We start from the raw sequence: 27,460 nt of genomic DNA on the forward strand, positions 1-27,460 counted from the left end.
AGAGTTGATAAGTATCTGTAATACATACTCACGATTGGGAGAGTTGATAAGTATCTGTAATACATACTCACGATTGGAAGAGTTGATAAATATCTGTAATACATACTCACGTTTGGGAGAGTTGATAAGTATCTGTAATACATACTCACGTTTGGTAGAGTTGATAAGTATCTGTAATACATACTCACGTTTGGGAGAGTTGATAAGTATCTGGAATACATACTCACGATTGGGAGAGTTGATAAGTATCTGTAATACATACTCACGTTTGGGAGAGTTGATAAGTATCTGGAATACATACTCACCTTTGGGAGAGTTGATAAGTATCTGTAATACATACTCACGTTTTGGAGAGTTGATAAGTATATGTAATACATACTCATGTTTGGGAGAGTTGATAAGTATCTGTAATACATACTCACGTTTCGGAGAATTGATAAGTATCTGTAATACATACTCACGTTTGGGAGAGTTGATAAGTATCTGGAATACATACTCACCTTTGGGAGAGTTGACAAGTATCTGTAATACATACTCACGTTTTGGAGAGTTGATAAGTATATGTAATACATACTCACGTTTGGGAGAGTTGATAAGTATCTGTAATACATACTCATGTTTCAGAGAATTGATAAGTATCTGTAATACATACTCACGTTTGGGAGAGTTGATAAGTATCTGTAATACATACTCACGTTTTGGAGAGTTGATAACTATATGTAATACATACTCACGATTGGGAGAGTTGATAAGTATCTGCAATACATACTCACGTTTGGGAGAGTTGATAAGTATCTGTAATACATACTCACGTTTGGGAGAGTTGATTAGTATCTGTAATACATACTCAGTATTGGGAGAGTTGATTAGTATCTGTAATACATACTCACGTTTGGGAGAGTTGATAAGTATCTGTAATACATACTCACGATTGGGAGAGTTGATAAATATCTGTAATACATACTCACGTTTGGGAGAGTTGATAAGTATCTGTAATACATACTCACGATTGGGAGAGTTGATAAGTATCTGTAATACATACTCACGATTGGGAGAGTTGATAAGTATCTGTAATACATACTCACGTTTGGGAGAGTTGATAAGTATCTGTAATACGTACTCACGTTTGGGAGAGTTGATAAGTATCTGTAATACATACTCACGTTTGGGAGAGTTGATAAGTATCTGTAATACATACTCACGTTTGGGAGAGTTGATAAGTATCTGTAATACATACTCACGTTTTGGAGAGTTGATTTTTTTTTTTCAAATCTGTTTGTATTGATAACACATCTGTTTGTTGATAAGTTTTCAAATTTTTTTCAAAATTTGGTCGGGCCTCGAATCTCACTCCCGACACCAATTGTTATCGTACTAACACAATTGGTGTCCAAAATTTGGGCTAAATAAATTTAGTCCCAGGTTCGAATCCCATCTCCTCGACACCAATTGTTACAGACACGACTTTGATGTTAAAGTGGGCCGAGCGGAATTTGGCCTCCATATCCGCTTGTAAATATTCCCCTATTTTCTCCAATACTCCCCAACTTTCCCCGATCCCCCATTCCCTAGTCCCATTGCATGTAAATAACAATCAGTAGAGCCGACCTTCCCCTTATTCCCCCATTAAATGTCGTGCCCAGGTCCACCGCACCACAGGTAGACAACTTTCGGACATCTTCCTAGTTATTCTTATTCTATGTCAGTTAAGGCCTCGTCTCCATTAATTATGACTCTTCGTTGCACCAGAATGTGATTATATGGCATCAGTAGTGAGTTTAGGACCTTTCCCATACCTCCTCCCATCTTCTTCCCCAAACAACAACAATAACAACAACTACAACAACAATTACAACAACAACAGAGGAGATGGCGGCGGAGCGGGGGAGGATGCGTCCTCACACCGGCTCGATTAGCTCCAGACCATGCGCTCCACGGGGTTACCCCGAAGGGGCTGGCTGTCAGCTCCTCGTCAGGGGCGGAGCCAGTAACCCCCCCCGCACGCACCCAATGAGAAGCAACGTGCCGATTCCACGAGGCGGAGCTAACGAGCCGAGGGCGTGTCACTCCCCGCCGGATATACGCGGCCCCGCGCCGGATGTGACGTCAGATGCGCCTCAGCTTGGAGACTGGAGAGAGAAGCCACCGCCACCCCCAGCGCGACGATACCTCCCCGCATCTCTGGACCGGACCGAGTCGATTCTGCCTTGAGCCAAGAGTGCACCTTGAGCCATCGCGACCTGCCTTTCCTTTTCATCAACCCCCGTGTGAGTCAGCATTTTGTCCCGTGTGTCTGTCGTCTGTCCGGGGTTAATATAAGAGTGTGTCTAAGTGCCTGTCTTCCTGTAATATACCTCTAGCCCCTGTAATCTAACCTTTTCCGTACGAATATACTTGAGAATCGAAACGTTGGTGTCGTATTGTGTGATTGTAATCCAGCCGGGTGTCCTCTTTTTCTTATTGAGCCAGCGTAGCGCGACTTCGTCAACGTCGAGTATAGTCGGGTAATTTGTGCGGACACGACGGCCATTCCGCTCGGCCCACTTTAACATCAAAGTCGTGTCTGTAACAATTGGTGTCGAGGAGATGGGATTCGAACCTGGGACTAAATTTATTTAGCCCAAATTTTGGACACCAATTGTGTTAGTACGATAACAATTGGTGTCGGGAGTGAGATTCGAGGCCCGACCAAATTTTGAAAAAAAAAAACGAATAGAGGAAAAAAAAAAATTTGGTCAAAATTTGGAGCGGCCGAAATTTGTATTTGTTTTACGAAACTCGAATTTTGCAAGTCGCGCTATGGCGGATCAAGACAGCTGGGGTCCGGTAAAGGAGACTGAGGTAGGGTCGATCCAGGACCAAAATGAGGGACAGGAGGAGAGCGAAGCAGTGAGGGCGGCAGGTTCGCAAAATAGCGCCGTCACGCACGAAGAAGCGGGCGCGCAAAATGGCGCCTCGCTGATCACCGCGCCAGCGACCGTGGCAGCGCCCCCGATGGATTGGGGCCTTTTTTTCATACAAATGAAGGCCCTTATGGCCCAGAATAGCGAGAAAATGAGGGAGGAAACGAGGGCTGATAGTGAGCGGTTGGGAAACCAATTGGGGGTAATGGGAAACGAAATGGGGGTAATGAGGGACGAAGCGAGGGGTACCAGTGAGAAGTTAGACAATAATTTTGAGGGGTTAGACAACGGGATAAAAGAAGTGAAAAATGGGTTAGAGGGGGTAGAAAACAGAATGGCCGCTCAAGAGAATCAAATGGAAGGGATGCAAAAGGGGTTAGAGGGGGTAGAAAATAGAATGGCTGCCCAGGAGAATCAGATAGAGGGAGTGAAAAATGGGTTAGAGGGGTTAGAAAACAGTATGGAAGGCAAATTGAGGGACATGAGGGACCAAGCGGAAAGGGAAGTTAAACAAATGGAGCAGCAGATAGAGGGGGTCAGAATGGGGGTAGAAACCAAACTGGATGCTCACAGGGAGGAAATGGAGCAGATGAGGGTGGCATCTGGGCAGGAGGTGCAAGTGATGGGAGAGGAGATCAGAAGAGGAGTGGGTGAGGAGGTCGGAGGAGTGCGCGAGGAGGTGAGGCACTGTAAGGAGCACATGGAGAAGGAGGTGAGAAAGGGGACTGTAAAGTTACAGGGGGGCATAGAGGTCCTGACGCAGGAGGTGGAACAGCTGACGGAGGGACAAAAAGAACTAACGGAGCAGGTTCAAAGGAACACTGCGGTATTAGGAGGGTTAAAAGTGACACAGAAAGAACTAAAAGACGACTTGATAGCGACGAAGAGGGAATGTCAGATGGTACGTGAGGGACTGACAACGAGGTTGGACGAGGTGGTAGAGGTAATGGAGACGAAGGACCGGCAGGAGAGGACGCACATGGAAACGGTCAAGGTAGCCTTGGAGGACGAGCTTGAGGAGACGTACCGGGGAATAAAAGAGGTGAGGCACAAATTAGAAGAAGTGGAAGAAGGGATGAGCGAAATTAAGAAGCGACGGAGAGGGGATAAGAAAGAGATAAAAGAGGAGATAAAAGAATTGGTCCAAAGTCTGTGTTTGGATCGTGATGATGTGCTCATTAACCGGATGAGGGATTCGCAGGTGATGGAGGAGAAGCGAAGAGGAAGAGGACCCGGTGTAAGTGGTGACCAATATGGTCGTGCGTATGATGCGCCAGGGGATTTAAGAAGCTTGGGGGTCGAGATGGACCCGGGTGTTCGTGAGAGGCCGTGGGTGAAGTGTGCGACAGGTCTGGTGTGCGAAAAAGGAGGTGTGCGAGAAAATCCGACTCTGGGGTGTGTGAGGAAAAAGTGCGTGCCAAGGAGTGAGTGTGCTGGCGAGAATGAGTCGGTCGTAGCGCGTGTGCGAGGGAGCACATGGAAGCGCGGGGTGGTGAGTGTTACAGAGGGTGTGACGGGAGAGTGTGCGCGAGAAAGGTGTGTGACGGACAGGTGCATGAGGAAAGAGTGCGCTGTCAGAAGTAAGGAAGAGTGTCCACCTGTGGTGAGTGTTACAGAGGGTGTAACGGGAGAGTGTGCGCGAGAAAGGTGTGTGACGGACAGGTGCATGAGGAAAGAGTGCGCTGTCAGAAGTAAGGAAGAGTGTCCACCTGTGGTGAGTGTTACAGAGGGTGTAACGGGAGAGTGTGCGCGAGAAAGGTGTGTGACGGACAGGTGCATGGGGAAAGAGTGCGTTGTCACGAGTGGAGGTGAGAGTAGTGAGAGTGACAAGGAGAGTGAGCTGGTTGTGACAGGTGAGCGAGGATGTACACCTGGGATGGAAGGATGTACACCTGGAATGGTAGAGCGTGAGTGGGAATGCACGCTGGAGTTGGTGGTGAGGCACGTGGTTGGGTGTGCGAATGAGGGCACACCTGTGATTGTCACAGAGGAGGTGACCGAGGAGGGGGCGCGAAGAGGTGTGTTGGTGTGGTGTGCTACCAACGGATGTGTGCCAAAGTGTTCGGTGGTCAGGTGTGTGACCAAGGCTGTGAGTGGAATGGGTGTGCCTGGGTGTGTAAGGAACGGTACAAGGAGCATGGAAACGGCTGGAGGTGTGAGCAAGGAACGGGCTGCGGGGTGTAAGCAAGCAGGTGAAGCATCGACGGTGACCGGGTTAAAGGTTAGGTCGACTTTTAGCCGAAGCGGGCCCTCGGTGCGTGCCGGGTTTCGCGTGCCGCGAGAACCAGCGGGGATCCGAGCCACGGCGGGTTCGAAAGGACCGCCGTGCGCGATCCGTGCCGGGCCTCGCTTTGAACGGCCGCGTCCAGGCTCCACTAGGCGGAGCTGGCAGCCCGATAGGAAGGGTCGTTATGGCGACCACGTTTTGTTGAGACGTGCCGGCAGGTCGAGATCGGGACATTGGATGGCTCCACGCCGAGGTGATGCGTGGGATCTCGGCCCGGGTAAGCCCCCGTCCCTGCCCCGAATGCCGGACGCATCCAGCCGCTGGCACAAAACAACCAGCATCCATTGCTTGGCTTTACGAAGCCGGGCTTTGGACAGGGATTGGCGCACCGAGAGGTATTAGTGAGTAGACTGGGTGATGAGGTTAGTGTTTTGGACCCAAAATTAGAGAAAAGCAAAATTTGATGATTGGCAAGGGATTGGCAGTAGTGATTGGCAGATGATGGGCAGTGATTGGCAAATTTTTGATTTATTGAAATTTGATGTGCAAAATTGGTAGTGAGAGACCCCCGATGTGGTGGGATGGCAAATCCACCATCCTTCCCATGTGTGGGGCAAAGGAGCAATAGATTATGGGGTGTATGGCAGTGAAAACTAGCCCGGGTGGGTTAGGATATGGTGTGTAGGGATCTAGCGAAGATTGACATTAGGTAACGTTAAGATTAGTTAGTGACTGATACCTGTAGTGGGGACGCAGGTAGATTAGTGTGGATTATAATGACGAGGGAGCGCAATAGTTAAAGGGACGACTGGGAAGCGCAAGTTTCAGAAGGGAGTAGTTAGCTGAGATGATGCCGTGTGTGTGAGAATTGAACAGGTGTGATTGCACAGGTGTGCAACTGGACAGGTGTGTGGAGCCGTGTATGAGTAGTGAGTGTGTGGATCAGCGCGAATGCGCTTGGGGAGAGAAGGGTGCAGGTGGCACCAGGTGTGAGAGCACAGGTGTGCAGGTACAGGTGTGTGGAGAGAGTTGGAGTAAGTGGTACGGAGTGGTGTGCATGGTGCGAAGGTGTGGATGGGGGAAGAGTGGACCCCTTTCACGAGTACCCGGGGCGGGTAGTGTAAGTGTTAGGTAGAGGGTATAGGTAAATTGTGGTTGGATATTGGCATTTGTGGTGCGGTTGCAGAATGGTGTTGTGAATGGGTGCATTAGTGTTGTGGAAATGGCTGGGCGTGTAGCCTGTTAGTGTGTGTAGTTGGTTGGGCACTCCACCACTGTGAGGATGTCGGCCAGGTGAGGCCGCAGGTGGGCTCTGGGAGCCGGTAGTTGTGAGTGGGTGCCTGAGGATCCCGGGTGTGGATCGGGCAGCCCAGTGCCAGAGAGGGCACGGAGTGGGGAGAGAGCCAGAGGGCCTTCCCCTGGTAGTTAGGTTAGGGTAAGGAGCAGGTAAGCTCGGAGGCAACTGCAGTGGTGGAGGGGTGCAGGTGGGTAGACCCACTGGGAGAGGTACACGCCACAGCCCAGAAATTGTACGAGGGCACCGGGAGATGAATCGGGGGAGTGAGACCCCAAATTGAAAAGCACCACAGTTTGGCCAATGGGAATTGGTTTTTAGAACCCATAGTGTAAGAGGGCCAATGGTTTGGCCGGAGAGAGACCCCGGGTAGTGTAAAGTTGTTAAAGTCATTTAGGAAATAGTTAGGATTGATGAACCTGTCGCACCATACGCAGCCACTTGCCTGTGGTGATGATGATGACTCCACACCTGTGTTTTCTTTGTTCTGTGCAGAAGTAAGGATTGCTGTGAGGATTTGTGAGACGCATCACGACGTGGATGAGACATTGGAGTGATTCCATCTCTCCCTCCCTAGGAGGGACTGATGATGAATTGGTGATGGCAAATTATGATGTTGAGTTGGAGATGGCAAATTTTGAGGAGAGTTGAAAATGGCAAATTTGATTGGTTAGGAGGGAGAGAAGACGAATTTGGTTTATGGGAGGAACGGGGAAGACAGTAGGGATGTTTGTTGATTTGTAAAGTAGATGTTTATGGGTAGTGTTGTGTTTTGTGGATACAGTAAGGGGTAAGGGAGGGGCCATGTAGGTTACCTGGTGGGGGGGGGGGGGCGTACGATAGGAACGTACCTGTCTCACCTGGTTCCCATGTGCCCCCAGTGTGCATCACCTTACATTGCGTGCACTTTTGCGCCCTTACCACCTTACTCACTTGGTTCTTCTTTTGTCTCCCACCTCCGAGGATCTGGCTTTGGGGTAGAGAGAGAGGAGAGAGAGGTGCTGGCTGCGCAGTTGTGGGCCTGCACTTTCGCTGTTTGCTGCCGGGATCGATACACCATATGGACCGCAATGTTTGTGGCCACCCACAATGGACCGCAGTTCGTTTGCGGCCAAGCACCACCCGGGGATGGACCTATGGGTCAACGTGGCACCTATGCCATACAGGTGAACCACTTTTAGTTGACACCAAGTGCACCACAAGAAGAGCAAGAGACACCTGCAGGGTTAGGGGTTGTCGACTTTATTTTTATTCCAATGAACAATGGTGACTGCACCGATTGGTGGTGGGGTGGTGCTTTTGATGCTCGGGAAGGGTGCTCTGCACGTTATTAAAGGCCGTCGGCCACAGAGCACTCGTGGGTTGGTGTATCGATGTTGGCAAGCGCGCTCTCTCTATGCATAACATCTGCATGTGTTCCTCCAAAAACAGGTCCTGGATCGTAGTGTAGATATCAGCGTAATCTTGTAAATAATGCTCCCTACCGGCTGTATGTTTAGTTTGAGAATTCTTTCCGGATTCGGTTATCCTGTGGGTGTGTTTCTGTGAGGAGAAGGGTGCAACGTCGCAGGGGGACATATTTACTCATTTGTGAATATCTGTAAAACTGTCGCACTCAGGGTAGAGTTAATAGTAGAGGGAACTACATTGCGTGCCACACTAAAGTAGGTAAAAATTTATCGGGTCGGGACGCCCCGAGGGTAGAGAAGGGTGCAATGTTGCGAATATGGAATTTGGCCTCCATATCCGCTTGTAAATATTCCCCTATTTTCTCCAATACTCCCCAACTTTCCCCGATCCCCCATTCCCTAGTCCCATTGCATGTAAATAACAATCAGTAGAGCCGACCTTCCCCTTATTCCCCCATTAAATGTCGTGCCCAGGTCCACCGCACCACAGGTAGACAACTTTCGGACATCTTCCTAGTTATTCTTATTCTATGTCAGTTAAGGCCTCGTCTCCATTAATTATGACTCTTCGTTGCACCAGAATGTGATTATATGGCATCAGTAGTGAGTTTAGGACCTTTCCCATACCTCCTCCCATCTTCTTCCCCAAACAACAACAATAACAACAACTACAACAACAATTACAACAACAACAGAGGAGATGGCGGCGGAGCGGGGGAGGATGCGTCCTCACACCGGCTCGATTAGCTCCAGACCATGCGCTCCACGGGGTTACCCCGAAGGGGCTGGCTGTCAGCTCCTCGTCAGGGGCGGAGCCAGTAACCCCCCCCGCACGCACCCAATGAGAAGCAACGTGCCGATTCCACGAGGCGGAGCTAACGAGCCGAGGGCGTGTCACTCCCCGCCGGATATACGCGGCCCCGCGCCGGATGTGACGTCAGATGCGCCTCAGCTTGGAGACTGGAGAGAGAAGCCACCGCCACCCCCAGCGCGACGATACCTCCCCGCATCTCTGGACCGGACCGAGTCGATTCTGCCTTGAGCCAAGAGTGCACCTTGAGCCATCGCGACCTGCCTTTCCTTTTCATCAACCCCCGTGTGAGTCAGCATTTTGTCCCGTGTGTCTGTCGTCTGTCCGGGGTTAATATAAGAGTGTGTCTAAGTGCCTGTCTTCCTGTAATATACCTCTAGCCCCTGTAATCTAACCTTTTCCGTACGAATATACTTGAGAATCGAAACGTTGGTGTCGTATTGTGTGATTGTAATCCAGCCGGGTGTCCTCTTTTTCTTATTGAGCCAGCGTAGCGCGACTTCGTCAACGTCGAGTATAGTCGGGTAATTTGTGCGGACACGACGGCCATTCCGCTCGGCCCACTTTAACATCAAAGTCGTGTCTGTAACAATTTACCCGACTATACTCGACGTTGACGAAGTCGCGCTACGCTGGCTCAATAAGAAAAAGAGGACACCCGGCTGGATTACAATCACACAATACGACACCAACGTTTCGATTCTCAAGTATATTCGTACGGAAAAGGTTAGATTACAGGGGCTAGAGGTATATTACAGGAAGACAGGCACTTAGACACACTCTTATATTAACCCCGGACAGACGACAGACACACGGGACAAAATGCTGACTCACACGGGGGTTGATGAAAAGGAAAGGCAGGTCGCGATGGCTCAAGGTGCACTCTTGGCTCAAGGCAGAATCGACTCGGTCCGGTCCAGAGATGCGGGGAGGTATCGTCGCGCTGGGGGTGGCGGTGGCTTCTCTCTCCAGTCTCCAAGCTGAGGCGCATCTGACGTCACATCCGGCGCGGGGCCGCGTATATCCGGCGGGGAGTGACACGCCCTCGGCTCGTTAGCTCCGCCTCGTGGAATCGGCACGTTGCTTCTCATTGGGTGCGTGCGGGGGGGGTTACTGGCTCCGCCCCTGACGAGGAGCTGACAGCCAGCCCCTTCGGGGTAACCCCGTGGAGCGCATGGTCTGGAGCTAATCGAGCCGGTGTGAGGACGCATCCTCCCCCGCTCCGCCGCCATCTCCTCTGTTGTTGTTGTAATTGTTGTTGTAGTTGTTGTTATTGTTGTTGTTTGGGGAAGAAGATGGGAGGAGGTATGGGAAAGGTCCTAAACTCACTACTGATGCCATATAATCACATTCTGGTGCAACGAAGAGTCATAATTAATGGAGACGAGGCCTTAACTGACATAGAATAAGAATAACTAGGAAGATGTCCGAAAGTTGTCTACCTGTGGTGCGGTGGACCTGGGCACGACATTTAATGGGGGAATAAGGGGAAGGTCGGCTCTACTGATTGTTATTTACATGCAATGGGACTAGGGAATGGGGGATCGGGGAAAGTTGGGGAGTATTGGAGAAAATAGGGGAATATTTACAAGCGGATATGGAGGCCAAATTCCATATTCGCAACATTGCACCCTTCTCTACCCTCGGGGCGTCCCGACCCGATAAATTTTTACCTACTTTAGTGTGGCACGCAATGTAGTTCCCTCTACTATTAACTCTACCCTGAGTGCGACAGTTTTACAGATATTCACAAATGAGTAAATATGTCCCCCTGCGACGTTGCACCCTTCTCCTCACAGAAACACACCCACAGGATAACCGAATCCGGAAAGAATTCTCAAACTAAACATACAGCCGGTAGGGAGCATTATTTACAAGATTACGCTGATATCTACACTACGATCCAGGACCTGTCCAGGATCCAGGATCCAGGACCTACACTACGATCTGTAATACATACTCACGATTGGGAGGGTTGATAAGTATCTGCAATACATACTCACGTTTGGGAGAGTTGATAAGTATCTGTAATACATACTCACGTTCCGGAGAGTTGATAAGTATCTGTAATACATACTCACGTTTGGGAGAGTTGATAAGTATCTGTAATACATACTCACGTTTTGGAGAGTTGATAAGTATCTGTAATACATACTCACGTTTTGGAGAGTTGATAAGTATATGTAATACATACTCACGTTTGGGAGAGTTGATAAGTATCTGTAATACATACTCACGTCACGGAGAGTTGATAAGTATCTGTAATACATACTCACGTTTGGGAGAGTTGATAAGTATCTGGAATACATACTCACCTTTGGGAGAGTTGATAAGTATCTGTAAAACATACTCACGTTTTGGAGAGTTGATAAGTATATGTAATACATACTCACATTTGTGAGAGTTGATAAGTATCTGTAATACATACTCACGTTTGGGAGAGTTGATAAGTATCTGTAATACAAACTCACGTTTTGGAGAGTTGATAAGTATATGTAATACATACTCACGATTGGGAGAGTTGATAAGTATCTGTAATACATACTCACGTTTTGGAGAGTTGATAAGTATATGTAATACATACTCACGTTTGGGAGAGTTGATAAGTATCTGTAATACATACTCACGTTCCGGAGAGTTGATAAGTATCTGTAATACATACTCACGTTTGGGAGAGTTGATAAGTATCTGTAATACATACTCACGATTGGGAGAGTTGATAAGTATCTGTAATACATACTCACGATTGGGAGAGTTGATAAGTATCTGGAATACATATTCACGATTGGTAGAGTTGATAAGTATCTGCAATACATACTCACGTTTGGGAGAGTTGATAAGTATCTGGAATACATACTCACCTTTGGGAGAGTTGATAAGTATCTGTAATACATACTCACGTTTGGTAGAGTTGATAAGTATCTGCAATACATACTCACGTTTTTGAGAGTTGATAAGTATCTGGAATACATACTCACATTTGGGAGAGTTGATAAGTATCTGTAATACATACTCACGATTGGGAGAGTTGATAAGTATCTGTAATACATACTCACGTTTTGGAGAGTTGATAAGTATCTGTAATACATACTCACGTTTCGGAGAGTTGATAAGTATCTGTAATACATACTCACGTTTTGGAGAGTTGATAAGTATCTGTAATACATACTCACGTTCCGGAGAGTTGATAAGTATCTGTAATACATACTCACGTTTGGGAGAGTTGATAAGTATCTGTAATACATACTCACGATTGGGAGAGTTGATAAGTATCTGTAATACATACTCACGATTGGGAGAGTTGATAAGTATATGTAATACATACTCACGTTTGGGAGAGTTGATAAGTATCTGTAATACATACTCACGTTCCGGAGAGTTGATAAGTATCTGTAAAACATACTCACGTTTTGGAGAGTTGATAAGTATCTGTAATACATACTCACGTTTGGTAGAGTTGATAAGTATCTGCAATACATACTCACGTTTTTGAGAGTTGATAAGTATCTGGAATACATACTCACATTTGGGAGAGTTGATAAGTATCTGTAATACATACTCACGATTGGGAGAGTTGATAAGTATCTGTAATACATACTCACGTTTTGGAGAGTTGATAAGTATCTGTAATACATACTCACGTTTCGGAGAGTTGATAAGTATCTGTAATACATACTCACGTTTTGGAGAGTTGATAAGTATATGTAATACATACTCACGTTTGGGAGAGTTGATAAGTATCTGTAATACATACTCACGTTTGGGAGAGTTGATAAGTATCTGTAATACATACTCACGTTTTGGAGAGTTGATAAGTATCTGTAATACATACTCACGTTTGGGAGAGTTGTTAAGTATCTGTAATACATACTCACGTTTGGGAGAGTTGATAACTATCTGTAATACATACTCATGTTTGGGAGTGTTGATAAGTATCTGTAATACATACTCACGTTTGGGAGAGTTGATAAGTATCTGTAATACATACTCACGATTGGGAGAGTTGATAAGTATCTGTAATACATACTCACGTTTGGGAGAGTTGATAAATATCTGTAATACATACTCATGATTGGGAGAGTTGATAAGTATCTGTAATACATACTCACGATTGGGAGAGTTGATAAGTATCTGTAATACATACTCACGATTGGGAGAGTTGATAAGTATCTGTAATACATACTCACGATTGGAAGAGTTGATAAATATCTGTTATACATACTCACGTTTGGGAGAGTTGATAAGTATCTGTAATACATACTCACGTTTGGGAGAGTTGATAAGTATCTGTAATACATACTCACGTTTGGGAGAGTTGATAAGTATCTGGAATACATACTCACGATTGGGAGAGTTGATAAGTATCTGTAATACATACTCACGTTTGGGAGAGTTGATAAGTATCTGGAATACATACTCACCTTTGGGAAAGTTGATAAGTATCTGTAATACATACTCACGTTTTGGAGAGTTGATAAGTATATGTAATACATACTCATGTTTGGGAGAGTTGATAAGTATCTGTAATACATACTCACGTTTCGGAGAATTGATAAGTATCTGTAATACATACTCACGTTTGGGAGAGTTGATAAGTATCTGGAATACATACTCACCTTTGGGAGAGTTGATAAGTATCTGTAATACATACTCACGTTTTGGAGAGTTGATAAGTATATGTAATACATACTCACGTTTGGGAGAGTTGATAAGTATCTGTAATACATACTCACGTTTCAGAGAATTGATAAGTATCTGTAATACATACTCACGTTTGGGAGAGTTGATAAGTATCTGTAATACATACTCACGTTTTGGAGAGTTGATAAGTATATGTAATACATACTCACGATTGGGAGAGTTGATAAGTATCTGCAATACATACTCACGTTTGGGAGAGTTGATAAGTATCTGTAATACATACTCACGTTTGGGAGAGTTGATTAGTATCTGTAATACATACTCAGGATTGGGAGAGTTGATTAGTATCTGTAATACATACTCACGTTTGGGAGAGTTGATAAGTATCTGTAATACATACTCACGATTGGGAGAGTTGATAAATATCTGTAATACATACTCACGTTTGGGAGAGTTGATAAGTATCTGTAATACATACTCACGATTGGGAGAGTTGATAAGTATCTGTAATACATACTCACGATTGGGAGAGTTGATAAGTATCTGTAATACATACTCACGTTTGGGAGAGTTGATAAGTATCTGTAATACATACTCACGTTTGGGAGAGTTGATAAGTATCTGTAATACATACTCACGTTTTGGAGAGTTGATAAGTATCTGTAATACATACTCACGATTGGGAGGGTTGATAAGTATCTGCAATACATACTCACGTTTGGGAGAGTTGATAAGTATCTGTAATACATACTCACGTTCCGGAGAGTTGATAAGTATCTGTAATACATACTCACGTTTGGGAGAGTTGATAAGTATCTGTAATACATACTCACGTTTTGGAGAGTTGATAAGTATCTGTAATACATACTCATGTTTCGGAGAGTTGATAAGTATCTGTAATACATACTCACGTTTTGGAGAGTTGATAAGTATATGTAATACATACTCACGTTTGGGAGAGTTGATAAGTATCTGTAATACATACTCACGTCACGGAGAGTTGATAAGTATCTGTAATACATACTCACGTTTGGGAGAGTTGATAAGTATCTGGAATACATACTCACCTTTGGGAGAGTTGATAAGTATCTGTAAAACATACTCACGTTTTGGAGAGTTGATAAGTATATGTAATACATACTCACATTTGTGAGAGTTGATAAGTATCTGTAATACATACTCACGTTTCGGAGAATTGATAAGTATCTGTAATACATACTCACGTTTGGTAGAGTTTATAAGTATCTGCAATACATACTCACGTTTGGGAGAGTTGATAAGTATCTGGAATACATACTCACCTTTGGGAGAGTTGATAAGTATCTGTAAAACATACTCACGTTTTGGAGAGTTGATAAGTATATGTAATACATACTCACGTTTGTGAGAGTTGATAAGTATCTGTAATACATACTCACGTTTCGGAGAATTGATAAGTATCTGTAATACTTACTCACGTTTGGTAGAGTTTATAAGTATCTGCAATACATACTCACGTTTGGGAGAGTTGATAAGTATCTGGAATACATACTCACCTTTGGGAGAGTTGATAAGTATCTGTAAAACATACTCACGTTTTGGAGAGTTGATAAGTATATGGAATACATACTCACGTTTGGGAGAGTTGATTATCTGTAATACATACTCACGTTTCGGAGAATTGATAAGTATCTGTAATACATACTCACGTTTGGGAGAGTTGATAAGTATCTGTAATACATACTCACGTTTGGGAGAGTTGATAAGTATCTGTAATACATACTCACGTTTTGGAGAGTTGATAAGTATCTGTAATACATACTCACGTTTGGGAGAGTTGATAAGTATCTGTAATACATACTCACGTTTGGGAGAGTTGATAAGTATCTGTAATACATACTCACGTTTGGGAGAGTTGATAAGTATCTGTAATACATACTCACGTTCTCTCCATTTCTTCCCCCAAGATTGTCGAAGCCGGTTCGGTACCGATCCTGGTCCAGGCTGTGAAAGATGGACGTTATGCAGAGAAACATCACGCAGTGAACACTCTACACCGCCTCGTCCAGGATCCCGAGATCCGTCCCCAGCTTAGAGAGAGTAAGTGGTGAATAGCAGGAACAGAACCCTGAGCAGTCATCCTGAGTTTCCTACATCAGATTCCCAACACCTCCTCCATCACATTCTCTTGGCTACAAATCAGAGTTTCTATCTTTTAGATATATTATCGTTTTCCTTTCTTGTTAATTAATCTTTGTCCCTTTATTTCAGATTAATTTCCCTGCTGAACCTTTCTGCTCCTTCTCTTCCTCTTTCTTTCTTTCCCACATTTTTTATCATGACAGGAATGTCACGTGTGCTAAAATGTGTTTCTTCCTCTTAACAAACCACTATCATAACCAATCAGTGTAAACTTGGTGATTTATTTTCGTTTCATCAACACAAATCCCATAATCAGCTTTTACACTTTAATTCAGATTTTCAAATCACCAACATTTCGGTTCTTTATTTAAATCTCTTATTCTCCATTTTTTACTGCTTGGTCATGCTCGATAATTCCGACATACTTTGTGTTCCAATAAATAAACAAGTTTAAATCCAGGAATGTAGGCCATATGATAGAATGAGTGTGTAGTGATGGTTCAGCAGAGATATCAAATTATCATTTTAAATCAATAATAATACAATTTGAAGCTTCATTAATTGATTCCTCTCTTTGCACTTTTACCCTTTTCCCAGTGGGCCTGAAATATGGAGCTTTTAACTATGAAAAGGAGAGGTCGTCCCAAACCACCCAGTGTGGTTTCAAGGTCAGTCTGGGGTTCACTCAGGATTGAGGATTCACTCACCTGAGAATGATTCACTCACCTGAGAATGATTCACTCAGCTGAGAATGATTCACTCACCTGAGAGTGATTTCAAAAAGGATTTGTTTGTTATTCGACCTGAGTTATTGTAGATTAACTTCATTTTGTCCATAATGATGAATCGTGAAATCAAACGGTCAACATTGCTCTGTTGATGCTCAGACATCTTGGACATCGCTCTGAAACGTTTCAATGAGATCACCTGCCAGGTAATTGCTTCAGGTATAAAGTTAAGGTAAAAAGGTATTGTAACAATGATGACTCAACATAATTATATAATCTTCTGATGGTTAAAGAACCCAATATGAAATATAGTTCAGCATTGAAGATCCAGCAAAGCTGTTTCGATAATCATTGCACCACACCTGTTATACCTGTTAAATTCACTGTAGTCTGAAATATTATGATGATTCTCTCTTTAAATCGTGTTTCTCATATAGAAATATAATGCACACTTTAAGTACCCAGAGGGTTGTAAAGCTATTTTCATGAGGAAGACCAGAACATGTAACAGGAGCGTGATGAGTAGCAGCAGCAAGGCCATGTAGAGATTGTGAGGGAAAGGGACAGGTATAAAACGACTCACCTTTACACAAACTCACAAACAGACGAGCAAAGTTACTGTCAGGTTACTGCATCAACCTCAACACAACTTCTGTTGTGAAGTTTGTGATGACATCCACCTGTCTATGTCTAAAGGTACTTGTTTGGTTAAATATATACAGCACCCTGCGGAGAGAGACAACCAGTTATGATCAGAACACCCAAACAAAGACGAGAGATACTCAGAGTACAAATCACTTGTGTGCAGACAAGGTTCGGTATTTGGACACATTCCACACTTTAACCCTGGCACCTCCACATGTCTTCCTTTTGGGGCAGACTTTTGTGAAGGCCGTGTGGGGCCTGTTCGGGGCCTGTGGCTCAACCCAGGGCAAGGAGGTTCCTTCCAATGATCCAGGTATGAAATTACCCACAATACCATTGACTGCAAGTGTTTGTACCTGTTTTGTGTGTATCTGTCTCTTCAGATGTTTTGTGTTCACATTCATCTCGTTTATCATTGTGAAGCAGTAATCAATGACTGATTGTGAATGATGGATGTTGCTGCACAAGTTGAATCTTCACTTAAAAAGATTAATCCTCCTCCTCCATGAGCCTCGACTTTGTGTATTAAAAAACAACACATATGCAAAAATTGGAGGTGATTGACCAGCCATGTTTTTATGTTTGATTTGCATACTTGCATACAGATCATTTGTGTGTGTGTGTGTGTGTGTGTGTGTGTGTGTGTGTGTGTGTGTGTGTGTGTGTGTGTGTGTGTGTGTGCGTGCGTGCGTGCGTGCGTGCATGCCAGTCTGTGTGCCAAAACTCCCGTTGTTGTTTAATTTCAGTATACAGCAGATGCGGATGGCATTTACATTTTGACATGCTTTCTAGTTTCATATCGTAAAATGATGATTCAATTATTAAAACTAAAAGTGTTTTTGATCACTGATACCATTGTCATCCCTGTGAGTTTTGCGATTATCAACCATTTCACAGATACATGATGTTCATTAAATATTCAAAATGTGAATATGATGCAATATTTGAAGGAATGTTACTGTCAAACCTGGTTTAATCGACCAGTCAAGGGAACCCCACAAAATGGGGTCTTTGAACAGAGGTGGTCTCTTAATCCTGCAAATCTGGGAACGTGCCCCACAAAATGAGGTCTTTGAACAGAGGTGGTCTCTTAATCCTTCAAATCCGGGAACGTGCCCCACCAAATGGGGTCTTTGAACAGAGGTGGTCTCTTAATCCTGCAAATCCAGGAACGTGCCCCACCAAATGGGGTCTTTGAACAGAGGTGGTCTCTTAATCCTGCAAATCCAGGAACGTGCCCCACAAAATGAGGTCTTTGAACAGAGGTGGTCTCTTAATCCTGCCAATCCGGGAACATGCCCCACCAAATGGGGTCTTTGAACAGAGGTGGTCTCTTAATCCTGCAAATCCAGGAACGTGCCCCACAAAATGAGGTCTTTGAACAGAGGTGGTCCCTTAATCCTGCAAATCCGGGAACGTACCCCACAAAATGGGGTCTTTGAACAGAGGTGTTCTCTTAATCCTGCCAAGAGGTGGAGGAACTCGTATTCCAAGGAAGCTGAGACTTCTCTACTCGAGACAAAATACAAAGTATCCCAAGCCATGTTTGTCCTGGACATTCCCCTCTCTCATCACTCCTTTTTCTGAACATTATGTCGTGCTTTCTCAAAAATGACTCCAACCATCCGTTCAAAATCTTGAACATTGTGAAGTTTAAATCGGTAGCACATTAATGTCTTATCCCTCAGCAGTTCTCCAGTAACATTTAATTTTCTGGTCAGTACGTCTTGAAACCACTTGTCCTGAATCTGTCTGTTCGCCACTGGAGACATTTTTTCAGACATTGCTCAAAATTTCACTTTTTCTCTTCAAGATGTTCTTAATTTGAGCTTTACTGAACCTGAGATCCTCCGCTATTTTAACAGTTCAATATCTTCCAGTTCCTCGTCAGCATCTTTGACATGGGAGGGTGGGATAATGGGAGATTGGAAGTGTCTGTGTGAATCTGGAGGTTTGCAATGGACAGTGGTGGCACGTCCAATCTCCTTGATTACAACATGATATTATATGAGTGAAACATATTTCAATCAACATTTTGTAAATTCATTCCTCTGATCTACCTGAACATGTACAGGGAATGAAACTAGCCTTCACAATTAAGACTAGTTTTCAATTTGTAATTTGATTAATTGTTTCTCAAAATGTTTCACTCTCACCTGAGTTGACAGAAAATGAAATAAAACAAGCATTCTGAGTATTGCACTGCAATACATGTCCCCTACCAAATTTCAAAGTGCCATAACTTTGTCAAAAATGATCGAATATGCAAATTTATGCACGGTTGATGCTGGTTTTCAAACTTGATCTGAGGTATGCTGAGACACGTGTGTCACGCCTCGCCTCGTTGATAAGCCCGCAAGGTCGCTCCGTGGAGCGGCCTGCACGTATTGCACAGTGTGAATTATATAAATTATTACCAACTCACGGTCTGAGGTACTAGCGATTCAAGAGATATCCATTTTTTTATGGCACATTGGAGAAGCCAATGCGAGGTTTCTTCTTCCTCAGCTTGTCACAACTCTGTCAAATGCGATCGAGTTAAAAAAGTTAGAATTTGACCAAATCTGTTTTATTCGTTTGTTAATATACCTCAGCTATTGACAAATCTTAAATTATAATTTTATTTGAGGTTAAAATGACCGCGACAGGTCGTGTCCAACGATGCTTTCAGTCTGTACATGTGATAAATAATTAAATCCGCACACTTGACGACTCTTCTTCTCCACGCAATAACAACTTCTAGCTTCCAAACCGTACATCCAATCATCTTGAAATTTTGCACACTTGTTACGCTTCATGACTTCTATTATAGTATGAAGTTTCACGTCGATCAATAAAGCGATTCAAGAGATATCCATTTTTTAAATATTTTCGTTTAATTAACGATATCTGCCAAACCACGTGAGCTATCGCAAATTCCAAAAGAACATTTTAGTTGACTGACATGCGGAACAGATCTGTGAAGTTTCCCCTCGATTGGATCAAAAATGAGGGAGGGGCTCGGTTTTAAAGGTTCATGCTTAAAAACGTCATAACTCTGAAATCATGTGACGCATGATGTCATGCTCGCTGACCTTTTTGTTCGTCATGGGTATGCGATTCTGCCTGCAAAGGTTGGCCTCGATCTGTTCAGCCGTTGCATAGAAAAAGGGGTTTTCGTGTTTTCACGAAAAACAATATGGCGCCCGAACCGCGTGACCTGTGATGTCATAATTACCAATAAAATATTCTACAGACCGAGTCCCTCCTATGGTGAAAATTTGATCTCAATCGGTCCTACTATTGCAGAGAAAATCTTTTTTAAAGGAAATTAAAACTTAAAATGGCACTGAGTTAAGGATCATCAGAATTGTCAGAATTCCCAAAGTTCAAAGTGCCATAACTTTGTCAGAAATGATCGAAACGTCGTGAAGTTCGAACTTGATCTGTATCTTATCATGAGGAAACCATGTGCCAAGTTTGAAATCATTAGCATTAAGCGTTTAGAAAAAAAGTCCGGAAAACTGTTCTTTGCGTGACGGACGGACGGACGGACTGACGGACTGACGGACGGACGGACTGACGGACTGACGGACGGCGTGCAAACCTATAGTCCCCTCCGGTGTACACCGGTAGGGGACTAACAAGCATTCTGAGTATTGCGCTGCAATACATGACCCCTACCGGCAGTCTGTCGTCCGGAAAACTGTTGGGGAAATAACCAAAGTTCAAAGTGCCATAACTTTATCAAAAATGATCGAAACGTCGTGAAGTTCGAACTTGATCTGTAACTTATCATGAGGAAACCATGTACCAAGTTTGAAATCATTAGCATTAAGAGTTTAGAAAAAAAGGCCGGAAAACTGTTCTTTACATGACGGACTGACAGACAGACAGACAGACAGACAGACTGACGGACAGAGTGCAAACCTATAGTCCCCTCCGGTGTACACCGGTAGGGGACTAATAACAGGTGCTTCCATAAACCTTAATTTATAACCACAACTTACCCCCTCCCCTAACCCTCCTACTTTATTTTTCATTCCCCCTCCCCCCCCCCCCCCCCCAGGAGTTCGGAAGTGGGGGCCACCAGAAGTGGCCGAGTGGCTCCAGAACAACCGTCTGGATCAGTATGCACGTCACTTTGCTGAGTTTGATGGAAAACTGTTCCAGAAACTTCTTCACATCTATGAAATGGTATTGGCTTGATGGGGACTCTCAGTATCCATAAGTAAAATACATCAAACTTATTGAAGAACCTGATGCTGATTATGAGGCACAAAAGGGGATTTTATAGAGTGAGATGTTAAACAAAACAAACAAGAAAGAGCAATCATAGATTGCAGACCCTTGTCAGGTTGTGTTTTCAGTGGTTTTTAAGGCTTTTGTGTGAAAACAAATATGGCGGCTGAACCACGTGACCGATGTCATCATTTTTTTTTTTGTCCACCAATTTATTCCGAGATTATGTTCAAGAAATTTCATCTTGATCGGATGAAGTTTTGTACTTGTCAAATTATGACGTCATAATGGAGGCACCTATGACATCATAATTAACAAATGTTATTCCACATGGAGAGTTCTTTACAATGAGCCATGTCTCAATTTTTTCTCTGCAGCGCTTTCGGAGATGTAGATGTGCAAATATTTTCGGTTTTTCCAAGATGGCGGCCGAACCACGTGACCTATGACGTTGTACTTATCATTAAAAAAATTCTACAGGTGGAGTTGCACCTATGGTGAAAATTTGTCAATCGGACCAACGGTTGCAGAGAAAATCATATTTATTCTATGCGGACAGACAAACAGACTCAACTGCAATACCCTCTCCTCAGGCGAGGGCAACTAGAGAATTCATAGAATACAACACCCCACACAGTGTTCAGGTATATAATTCAATTTAAATAAAACAATGATTTGAAAGATAGTTTCAAATTGGAAGTTACTGCATTAACTTGTGAACCAGTGATGGGATTTTGACCAAATTTGGTATAAGTATATATTATGATGAAAATATGAAGTAATTCATATGAACACATGAAAGCTCACAGAATCATGTTTCTCACAGTCTGAGAGTCCTTTAGGTGTTTTTTTGCAAACTCCAAGCGGGCTTTCATGTGTCTTTCACTGAGGAGAGGCTTCAGTCTGGCCACTCTGCCATAAATCCCAGATCGGTGGAGTGTTGCAGTGATGGTTGTCCTTCTGGAAGTTTCTCCCATCTCCACACAGGATCTCTGGAGCTCAGCCAATGACCATCGGGTTCTTGGTCACCTCTATTACCAAGGCCCTTCTCCCCCGATTGCTCAGTTTGGCCGGGCGCCCAGCTCTAGGAAGAGTCCTGGTTGTTACAAACTTCTTCCATTTAAGAATTATGGACGCTACTGTGCTCTTGGGAATCTTCAATGCAGCAGAATTTTTTTTTGTAGGCTTCCCCAGATCTGTGCCTCGACACAATCCTGTCTCTGAGCTCCGCAGGCAGTTCCTTCGACCTCATGGCTTGGTTTTTGCTCCGATATGCATTATCAGCTGTGAGACCTTATATAGACAGGTGTGTGCCTTTCCAAATCATGTCCAATCAATTGAATTTACCACAGGTGGACTCCAATCAAGGTGTAGAAACATCTCAAAGATGATCAAGACAAATAGGAGGCACCTGAGCTAAATTTCAAGTGTCATAGTAAAGGGTATGAATACTTATGTAAATGTGATATTTCAGTTTTTTCTTTTTAATAAATTTGCAAAACCTTCTAAAAGCCTGTTTTCTCTTTGTCATTATGGGGTATTGAATGGAGATTGATGAGGGAAAAAATGAATTTAAACGATTTCAGCAGAAGGCTGCAGCATAACAAAATGTGAAAAAAGTGAAGGGGTCTGAATACTTTCTGAATGCACTGTTCGTCAAACTTGGCACAAGTGTGTATAATCATGTAAAGATAAAAGGATTAAATTATGGGGTCAAGAGGTCAAAGGTCAGGTCTCAAAAGTTAAAAATTCTGTTACTGCGCTAACTTGTGAACCAGTGATGGGATTTTGACCAAATTTGGTATAAGTATATATTATGATGAAATTATGAAGCAATTCGATTTTGTCATCAAAGGTCAGAGGTCATGTGAGGTGAAAATGTGATACTTGAGAATAGCTGAAGAGATTTAAATGAAACTTGGTACGAGTATTATCATGATGTAATAATGTGAGCGGAGGCATATCGGTTGATGTCGCGACGTGGAGTGCCGTTTTAGTTTGTATAGTGTCGAGGTTTGTGGAAGAGTTAGAACACTAAACGGATCTGGACGTAACAGGATGCAAAAGGAACAGTAGATAGACGGGGGAAACACCAACAGCAGAGTTGAAGGATAAAATAGAGGGAGACTTGGACAAACAAAAGGTGTGGGGCGGAATGGGGGAGGGGCAGGAGAAGATGCCTGGGGTGGACATGATGCATACAGATGGCTACTTTCAGGAAGGAAAAACTGGAAATTTGGAAGTTGTAGGCCCCGGGGCGGGGGTTACCATAGGCAGAAAAGATCATGGTTTTGGATTGGGGTCATGGCTTTGCTTTTCACTTCATCCCGCTTCGTCTCAGAGTCTCATCCACCTCCTCACTCCTCTCCTCCTTTCTTCTTTATTTCCCAAACAGGCTCCAGAAATGTTCCAAGTGGTGATCAGAGAAGTGGCTCCACTGACTTGTCAGGATCTCATGCGTCTTTTGAGGGCCGTTGATCGTCTCCTGGAATGAGCTCAACCTGGTGAGGCAGATATGAGGTGAGGCTTGGCCTCTGCTCACCACAGCTTCTCTATCTTCTGTTAGTCCCCTACCGGTGTACACCGGAGGGGACTATAGGTTTGCACTCCGTCCCTCCGTCTGTCCGTCTGTCAGTCCGTCACGCAAAGAACAGTTTTCCGGACTTTTTTTCTAAACTCTTAATGCTAATGATTTCAAACTTGGTACATGGTTTCCTCATGATAAGTTACAGATAAAGTTCGAACTTCACGACGTTTCGATAATTTTTGATAAAGTTATGGCACTTTGAACTTGGGTAATTTCCCCAACCGTTTTCCGGACGACAGACTGCCGGTAGGGGACATGTATTGCAGCGCAATACTCAGAATGCTTGTTTCAGTTAAATTCCTTTATAATCGGATGTTGTTATCTCTGCCACCGAAGGTGGGTGGAGGTTATTTTTTCACGTCTGTCTTTCTGTTTGTTTGTTACTTGTGAAAATCGAAGATTTTTCAAGCATATTGGTTCGTCTTGTGCGTTATTATGTCTGTTTGTCTGTATGTCATTCGCCTACAGCTCACAATTTTCAACCAATCTTCATGAAACTTCACCAAATGGTAGAATTGGTCATAAGCAAGATGCCTATTGTTTTGGGTCAAAAGGTCAACAAAGGCCAAATGTCACAAACTTTGTCAAATTTCCAGTGGGGTCTTTGTCAAGAGGCATTCGTTTTAAACACACCAAGGGCTTGTGGTCTGCGACGATAGTAAATGGATGACATGCAAGATAGTGGCGGAAGTGTCATACTGACCACACAATTGCGAACAATTCACGGTCAAAAGTGGACCACTTCTTTTCTGAAGCTGTTAGCACATGACTCACTTAGGATATCACCTGCTCCTTGAAGTCCAGTTTCTGAGCAGGGCCTGACCCAATCGAAGGCTGGGAGGCATCCGTGTAAAGCAAGAATGGAACCCCCAGATTTGGGAATGGCATGATGGGAGGATTGGACAGTATTTGCTTCAGAGTGTGGAAGGCCTCCTCGTCGTTGTCACTCCAGACAAATGGTACATACTTGTGGGTGAGGTGGTGAAGTGGCTCAACAATGCGAGCAAAGTCCTTGATGAAACGTCTGTAATGGGAACACAGACCCAAGAAAGCCCCGACCTGTGTGGGGGATTGTGATGTTGGCCAGGTCTGTATCTTTTCAGTGTTCGATGGATCAGGCCGCACACCATCACTGGAGATCAAATGTCCCAAGAAAGTGACAGTGGATTGAGCAAGGTGACATTTGGAGTGTTTGAGCTTTAATCCTGCAGGGTGAAATCTGTGAAAGCCGTCTCTGAGATGGTCCAGGTGTTGCTTGAAACCTGCACTGAAGACAATATCATCGTCTAAATATATTAGACAGATGCTCCAGTGAGGTGCACACAAGACTAACTCCGCTAGGCGCTGAAATCTTGGTGGTGCATTACAAATTCCTATTGGCGTCACGCGAAACTGGTACAATCCCGATCCTGTCGAGGAGGCGGTTTTCTCCCTGTCGGCCGGATTGAGGGGAATTTGCCAGGACCCAGAAGTAAGATCAATGGTGCTGAATATTTGTGCAGCATAGAGCCTCTCCAGGGTATCATCAACCCGTGGTAGTGGATGAGAGTCTTGATGGTAACCGCGTTGAGTCTCCTGCAATCCACACAGAAGCGATATGATCGGTCCTTCTTCTGAACGAGAACCACAGAAGAAGACCATGGGCTGTAAGACTCTTCGATGATGCCCTGCTCACATCGTTTGTTGATTTCACCCTGCATGATGGCTTGTTTTGCAGGTGATGTGCGATATGCACGCAATTTGATTGGTGTGGCTTCGCCTGTCCTGATGTTGCGCTCGATGAGGTTTGTCTGACCTCTGACCATATCTGACAATAGAGTTGGTCATAAGCAAGAAGCCTATAATAGGCCAAAAACAATAATTGTTTTTGGGGTCAATAGGTCAACATAGGCCAAAGGTCACCAACATAAGCCAGATTTCTAAAATCCTCAATTTTTATCCGATTGACTTGAAATTTGAAGAGGATTTGCATACCTGGTCACTGAATTCAACCCCCAACTATTTTTTAAGGTCAACATTGACCAAAATGTCAACATAGGCCAAATTTCTAAAATCCTCAATTGTCATCTGATTGACTTGAATTTGAAGAGGATTTGCATATCTTGTCACTGAATTCAACCCCAAACTATTTTTGAGGTCATCATAGGCCAACAACTTATTTTAGGGATTTTGCAAGTATCGTGCTATGCACGAAATATTTCTTTGTCTGTCTGTGAACACGATATCTCAAAAAGTTGTGGACAGATTCGGCCGAAATTTGGCGGAGATGTAGTGTATTTTACAAGGACGAAATGATTAGATTTTGGTGAAGATCAAGATTTGGAAACGGATACTAGAATTTTTAAAAGTGATTCTTCACCATTGGGAGATGTGGCCAAAAACGATACATAGCAGGATATCTCAAAAAGTTATGGACGGATTTGGACGAAACTTTGTGGACAGGTTGTGAGTCTGACAAGGAAGGAGCGATTAGATTTTGGTGAAGATCTGAATATGGATTTGGATACTAGAATTATTTATTCCTTAAGTGATTCTTCACCATTGAGAGATCGGGCAAAAAGCGTTATACAACATATTAAAAAAAGTTATGGACAAGTTATGACTAAACTAGGTGAATGAGTTGGTTAGGTGACAAGAACAAGCGATTAGATTTTCGTTCAGGTCCGAATTCATATCCGGCCGATCAGTGGGATACAAAACACAAAATTTTCAGCCTGGCGGACGTGTGCTCTCCACCGAGTGCCGTTCTAGTTTGTCTTGTGATTGACCAATAGATTGCTGTAACACCTTCCTAAAGCTGTTCTTTATTAATATTTATTTGTTTTCTATTTATTACTATTCACACTCGTTTTCAGTTTGTACCCATTTTAATTTCTTTCTCCTTTCTCTTTGTATCTTACAGAAAACCAGACTCTCTCTCATCTCTTGAACCAACCTCATCCTCACTGAAACCCTTTCTGCATCTCATCCTTCTATTCGAGCTGCATGCACTGCTGTCCTCGTCATTCACACACAATGCCACGCCCACGTCCTCGTCATTCACACACAATGCCACGCCCACGTCCTCGTCATTCACACACAATGCCACGCCCACGTCCTCGTCATTCACACACAATGCCACGCCCACGTCTCGTCATTCACACACAATGCCACGCCCATTATTTACCCTCCACACACATTGTTCTGACCACACCCCCATTACCTTTTTCACGCCCACATTTATGACTCCACCCACGTTCACGCACAATACACAAGCTGGGAGAACAACATGGACTTGGAGTGGGATTTACTATAATCACAAAACAATAATTGATTGATTACATTTAATTCAGTTTAACAATTGTTCAACATATTCATTTTTTTTTTTATTTTTTTTTTGTATACAAGATCGAGGCTCGTGAAAGAGCTAACATTAATCACACAAAAAGACAAACCGACACACAAAACACAAAAAACAAGGGGAGCGGTAGACAAGATGGGGAGAGAGGGGGAAGGACACAAAAGAGAGGGGGAAGGACACAAACACAACATTTGAGAGCAGGGACATCGGGAGGACTTGGGGGGAGGTGGGAGAGGATTAAAACATATGAACACTGCAAGGACTCTGGGGTGAATTACCGGGGGTAGAAAAGATCAAGGTTTTCGATGGGGGAAGATAAGAGATGGTGGTGAACAGCTGTTTTAAAGACCTGGAGGGAGGAGTGGGATTGAAGGGAGTGGGGGAGTTTGTTCCAGAGGCGGGAGAAAAGGGGAATGAAAGAGTGAAGGTGAGCAGAGAGCCTAGACTTTGGCAGTTTAACCAGAAGAGGGTTGCAGGCAGATCTTGTGCGACCTGAAGGAATATTGGGGGGACAGAGCACAGAGAGAGCTGGG

The 27,460-nt window shown here is 43.9% G+C and overlaps 1 protein-coding gene across 2 annotated transcripts in view; it reads left to right on the top strand.

Annotated features, from left to right (window-relative positions):
* LOC137423623 (uncharacterized) overlaps positions 1–26,940 on the top strand; it is a 364,689-nt gene extending 337,749 nt beyond the window's left edge. The window contains exons 8-12 of one of the 2 annotated variants that reach the window (XM_078773964.1): positions 15,232–15,364; positions 16,004–16,074; positions 17,014–17,092; positions 20,828–20,955; positions 26,490–26,940. In XM_078773964.1, coding sequence (XP_078630090.1) covers positions 15,232–15,364; positions 16,004–16,074; positions 17,014–17,092; positions 20,828–20,955; positions 26,490–26,516 — 438 coding nt within the window. In that variant the 3' untranslated portion in view covers positions 26,517–26,940. Of the gene's footprint in view, positions 1–15,231; positions 15,365–16,003; positions 16,075–17,013; positions 17,093–20,827; positions 20,956–23,395; positions 23,503–26,489 lie in introns of those variants that run through there. The other variant, XM_078773961.1, reaches the window with a different exon arrangement.
* Positions 26,941–27,460: the final 520 nt, after the last annotated feature.

The sequence above is a fragment of the Myxine glutinosa genome, chromosome 3 (assembly GCF_964187855.1).
Source record: "Myxine glutinosa chromosome 3, kmMyxGlut1.1, whole genome shotgun sequence".
Classification (NCBI taxonomy): Eukaryota; Metazoa; Chordata; class Myxini; order Myxiniformes; family Myxinidae; genus Myxine; species Myxine glutinosa.